The sequence below is a fragment of the Euphorbia lathyris genome, chromosome 5 (assembly GCF_963576675.1).
Source record: "Euphorbia lathyris chromosome 5, ddEupLath1.1, whole genome shotgun sequence".
In the NCBI taxonomy this organism is placed as follows: domain Eukaryota; kingdom Viridiplantae; phylum Streptophyta; class Magnoliopsida; order Malpighiales; family Euphorbiaceae; genus Euphorbia; species Euphorbia lathyris.
In genome coordinates this window covers 52,124,561-52,129,490 of record NC_088914.1, presented here as the reverse complement: position 1 = coordinate 52,129,490, position 4,930 = coordinate 52,124,561, and the positions used below count along the sequence as shown (strand labels likewise).

General features: G+C 38.6%; 1 protein-coding gene across 2 annotated transcripts; it reads left to right on the top strand.

Moving 5' to 3' along the window:
- The first annotated feature begins 1,333 nt into the window (after window positions 1–1,333).
- LOC136228963 (actin-7) lies at window positions 1,334–4,721 on the top strand. 2 transcript variants are annotated; one of them, XM_066017469.1, is made up of 5 exons: window positions 1,334–1,504; window positions 2,748–2,810; window positions 2,895–3,288; window positions 3,376–3,989; window positions 4,086–4,721. In XM_066017469.1, the coding sequence occupies exons 2-5, from the start codon at window positions 2,751–2,753 to the stop codon at window positions 4,173–4,175; spliced, it is 1,158 nt and encodes a 385-aa protein (XP_065873541.1). In that variant the 5' UTR covers window positions 1,334–1,504; window positions 2,748–2,750; the 3' UTR covers window positions 4,176–4,721. The 2 variants fall into 2 exon arrangements, with proteins under 2 accessions (XP_065873541.1, XP_065873540.1); XM_066017468.1 differs by having other exon boundaries at window positions 1,342–1,504; window positions 4,091–4,721.
- Window positions 4,722–4,930: the final 209 nt, after the last annotated feature.

Sequence of the window (4,930 nt, the reverse complement as noted above, 5' to 3'; positions counted from 1 at the left end):
ACCAGTCGCCTCCGACCTGACACACTTTCAATTCTTAAACTTTTTAGCCACCTCATCTGCTTTAGAACCACTAACCTTGGTTTCAAGAAGAGCAAAACAAGAAGGGTTAAATTGCTTAATAAGATCATTAACATGGATGCGGATTGCCTTGCTAGCCGCACCTCTAACATTCCAAACAAAGAAGTCCATCAGAAGGAAGACAACTGATCACAGGCACACACCCTAGAGCAGGTATTTATTCGGGGCTCCTGAGAGCCTAGAAATTAAACTGTTGTTATTAATATGTATAATGTTTAATATATACATGTTTTAAATTAATCAACAAATAAAATATAAAAATAAACAATGTAATAAAAGTTAATAAAAATAACTTAAATAATTAAATAAAAGTTAAAAATAATAATTTATTGAATAGAATAAAATTTTATTCTTTCTGCAATAATATTATATTTATAGTAACAACGTTAAAAAAATGTGTTTTGTAAAAATAAGAACGACAATTTTATCAAAATTAAATAACTACAAACACTTTTTCATAAAAAGCTAAAAAACCCTTTTTCTTTGTTAAAAACTCTGAAATGCTATTATTTTCATCAATAAAAGAAAGTAAATTCTATATTTCCTAAAACGTCAAAAGCTACGCTGAAAAACGGAAACAAACACTCAGAGTAAAAGTAGCTCAAAAAAAAAAAACAGCCACGTATCTTTAAAACATCTATTTAAAATTTTAACAAACGAAAATTCAGTTAATTACTAGAATAAGAAAAACTTAGAACCAAAATGTCCTGTTTTTCTATTTCGAGTCTATAGGAGTCTTCACTACCAAGATGAATGAATGTTGAAAAATATGAGAAAAGGTAATTTAAAATCAACCCAGCAAATAAGCCAACCAAAAATCAACAAAAATGACAAAAGGTTTTTCTGTTATTTGGAAATTATTTTCGTAGCCGAGCCGGGCTGAGCGAGCCAAAATTAAAGACTAGACCAACTGCTGAAGTAGAATCATAATGATTCCATTGCCTCGACCGACGGATTCAGCCCGACCCGAACCACGCGGTCCGCAAGGAATCTATGTCTTAAAAACAGCGCCGTCGAGCCAAGCCGCATAGGAACACAAAGATCAAACGGCTGTGATGAAATGAGAAAATTAAAGGGAAAGGCAAAGGCATAAGAACATGGAAGGTGTAGAAAAAAGGCTGTCATCCAGGTCACCCTATCTTTTCTCGTGGTCGAAATGATTCCTCCTCTTTCTCTCTCTCTCTTACCAATATCTTAATTTGGTCCAAATTTCATTTGCATTTCAATTATCAAAACTCCACTATATATACTCTTCTCTCCTCCCTGCCTCTACTCCTCTTGTTACTTTGTTTTTTTCCTCTTCTCCTTCTTCACTCGTCTTCTGCTCAAAATAATACTCCACAGAAACCGCCCAGGCCGTCTCTGTGGATTGCCTTGGTTGTTTCCGTCTTTCTTCTTTCGTTTCGATCTCTTTCTGTAATCTCAGGTATTCATCGATCTATCTTTCTTTTCTCTTATCTTTTGTTTATGGTTTTTGTAATCTGTGAGCTTCGCTTGATCTGCTTCTCAACGTTACTTTTTTTAACTGAGAATTCTATTCGCTTGCTCTAGCTATCGGAAGTGAGATCTAGATTTTCAGTATAACATATGTTGCTATTTATTGTTGAATTACCGGTTTCTTGGTTCGATCCTCTGATTTGATTGCTTGATCCGTGTTCTCATATCCGGATCTGATGTTATATTATTCGATCTGTTTTGCCAGTTTATTTTTTGTTTTCCTTCCTATTTTTTTTTTTTTTTTTAAATTTCTGCTTTACTTGTGAATTTCGATCTAGCTGTGTAAGTGTGAAAATTCTGAATTAAAAGTTCACTACATTAGTAGTAATTTCACCGAAAAGATCCGATTATATTGAGTCACTTGAGATTTAACTTCACTGAATCAGACATCACAAGAATTTCACCATTCTAGAATTTGTTTAGGTTCTTGAAGAGAATTATTTTTCTCAGTTCCGTCATTAAAGAAAAGTCATGCTCATTTAGTATATTATTGTAGTGTCTCAGTTTTTGTGGTACTAGGAAAAGTCTTGAATATTGTCCTCTCTGGCCCAATCTCAACACATTGGGCCTCACGGCTTTAAAACCCGTGTGCATGTATTGGATTCACATCTTACTAATAAGCCCCAATCACTCCCTCTCCATTTCCGATGCGGGATTTAGTTCATTCCTGCCCCATCGTCATCCCTTAGAGCCGAGCCGCTCCTTGTTCAGGCCTTCTACCCCATCGCCACCCACTCTGGATCGGGTTGTTACAGGTCCACCAGCTTCCGCCTGGTTCTTCCCTGAACCATACATCGTACGTCCGCTCTGGCCCAATTCCAACACATTGGGCCTTACGGCTTTAAAACGCGTCTGCATGTATTGGGTTCACATCTTACTAATAAGCCCCAATCACTCCCTCTCCATTTCCGATGTGAGATTCAGTTCATTCCTGCCCCCATCGTCATCCCTTAGGGCCGCTCCTTGTTCAGGCCTTCTACCCCGTCGCCACACTCTGGACCGGGTCGTTACACGAACCATATCTAACACCATTGCCTGATGGATTACTTCCTCTACATATTTTGGTCTTTATAGTTGACATTAGAAACTAAATTTTGCATATTTCTGGCAATTGTTGCCGTTTTCTTTCATTGCATTTGCACTTACTTTGTATGCTTATATGTGGGTTATAGATAATGGCTGATGCTGAGGATATTCAACCGCTTGTTTGCGACAATGGAACTGGAATGGTGAAGGTCAGTTGTCTATTATTGTAGCTCTATTTTGAGTTGTATGTTGTGTTACTTCAGTTTCTGGTAGCTGACAGATTCCTTATGCAGGCTGGGTTTGCTGGTGATGATGCTCCCAGGGCAGTGTTCCCCAGTATTGTTGGAAGGCCCCGACATACTGGTGTCATGGTTGGTATGGGTCAAAAGGATGCCTATGTTGGTGATGAAGCACAATCTAAAAGAGGTATTCTGACATTGAAGTACCCCATTGAACACGGTATTGTCAGCAACTGGGATGATATGGAAAAAATCTGGCATCACACTTTCTACAATGAGCTTCGTGTTGCACCTGAAGAGCATCCAGTGCTTCTCACAGAGGCTCCTCTCAATCCCAAGGCCAACAGAGAGAAGATGACTCAAATCATGTTTGAGACCTTTAACGTACCTGCAATGTATGTGGCCATTCAAGCCGTTCTGTCCTTGTATGCCAGTGGTCGTACAACTGGTGCGTATCTAATTCCCACAAATTGGATTTGACATTACAATGTTTTATAAATGAATGTCTCATTAAATGGAATTTCATCTGTAACAGGTATTGTGCTTGACTCTGGTGATGGTGTAAGTCACACTGTGCCCATCTATGAAGGGTATGCTCTACCGCATGCTATCCTTCGTCTGGACCTTGCTGGCCGTGACCTCACTGATGCTCTGATGAAGATTCTTACGGAGAGAGGGTACATGTTCACCACCACAGCAGAACGGGAAATTGTCCGTGACATGAAAGAGAAACTTGCATATGTTGCCCTTGACTACGAGCAAGAACTTGAGACTGCCAAAAGCAGCTCATCTGTTGAGAAGAACTATGAGCTTCCTGATGGCCAGGTCATTACCATTGGAGCTGAGAGATTCCGTTGCCCAGAAGTCCTATTCCAGCCATCTCTCATTGGAATGGAAGCTGCAGGCATTCATGAGACTACTTACAATTCTATCATGAAGTGTGATGTGGATATCAGGAAGGATCTATATGGTAACATAGTGCTCAGTGGTGGCTCCACGATGTTCCCGGGCATCGCTGACCGTATGAGCAAGGAGATCACAGCTCTTGCCCCAAGCAGTATGAAGATTAAGGTGGTCGCTCCACCTGAGAGAAAATACAGTGTCTGGATTGGAGGATCTATCCTTGCATCCCTCAGTACCTTCCAGCAGGTATCTTTACATCTCACCATGCTTTCTAGTTAACGTTGTTATGTTATACATTACATTGGGACAAGACTGACATGCTTAATTTCTGTGTTGTGTTGTATCAGATGTGGATTTCTAAGGGTGAGTATGACGAGTCTGGTCCATCAATTGTGCACAGGAAGTGCTTCTAAGTTCTACAAGTGCTTTTGATGGTGAGTTCTTTTTCCATTTAGTTGGCTTTTTTCGTGTCAAGGTGTCATGTGAACTCAAGTATGGTTGATGTGGCGAAGTATTGAGGTGGGGTCATTGGAGGAGGGTATATTCTGAACTTGATGTATCAAACAGCTTTCTGTCTATTGGGATAATGTTGATATTGCTGCACGGCTTAATTTTTTTTATGGTGGCAGACACTTTGGTACCCAAGTCCTTACTTTCCTTGCAAACTTTTGTTGTTCAACCATCTCTTTTAGTAGGACTCTTGTAGCTGGAGAGTGATTGTGATGCTTTTTTTTTTATTATTTTTTACTTTTTTTTTCTCTCCGTTGCATTTGGAAGTTCTTTTTTTATTTTTTTTTCCTGGGAACATTAATGTGTTAATAGGTATTGTATGAGAAATTTTATCTAGTTTCAGTTTGCGGTCATAAAAACCTTATGGAAATTCTATTTAATACTTTGTGTTTGAAAGCATCGATTGGCTGCTTTGCACATACGGACATGTTCATTTTATATCATTATTGGATTTGGTGTTTTCGTTAATCATGTTGCATTTATATTCAGTATGTTAGTTGAATGAATACCGATGGAAATGAACAATAATATTGGAGTATGATATTCAATTTGAGTTGATTACAGCTAAATGAACGATTAGGTTGGATCACATTAATGGTGTTCCAGAATCGGTTTGAAATTGATTGTGGGTCTTAGATGAATCCATAATTAATTCCTTTTTTTTTGAAAAGGAGGCA

Excerpts from the sequence above, each read along its gene's own strand:
- LOC136228963 (XM_066017469.1), top strand. The coding sequence starts at position 2,751 with ATGGCTGATGCTGAGGATATTCAACCGCTTGTTTGCGACAATGGAACT. Across the intron at positions 2,811-2,894 it reads ATGGAACTGGAATGGTGAAG|GCTGGGTTTGCTGGTGATGA; the intron begins GTCAGTTGTCTA and ends TTCCTTATGCAG. Across the intron at positions 3,289-3,375 it reads TGCCAGTGGTCGTACAACTG|GTATTGTGCTTGACTCTGGT; the intron begins GTGCGTATCTAA and ends CATCTGTAACAG.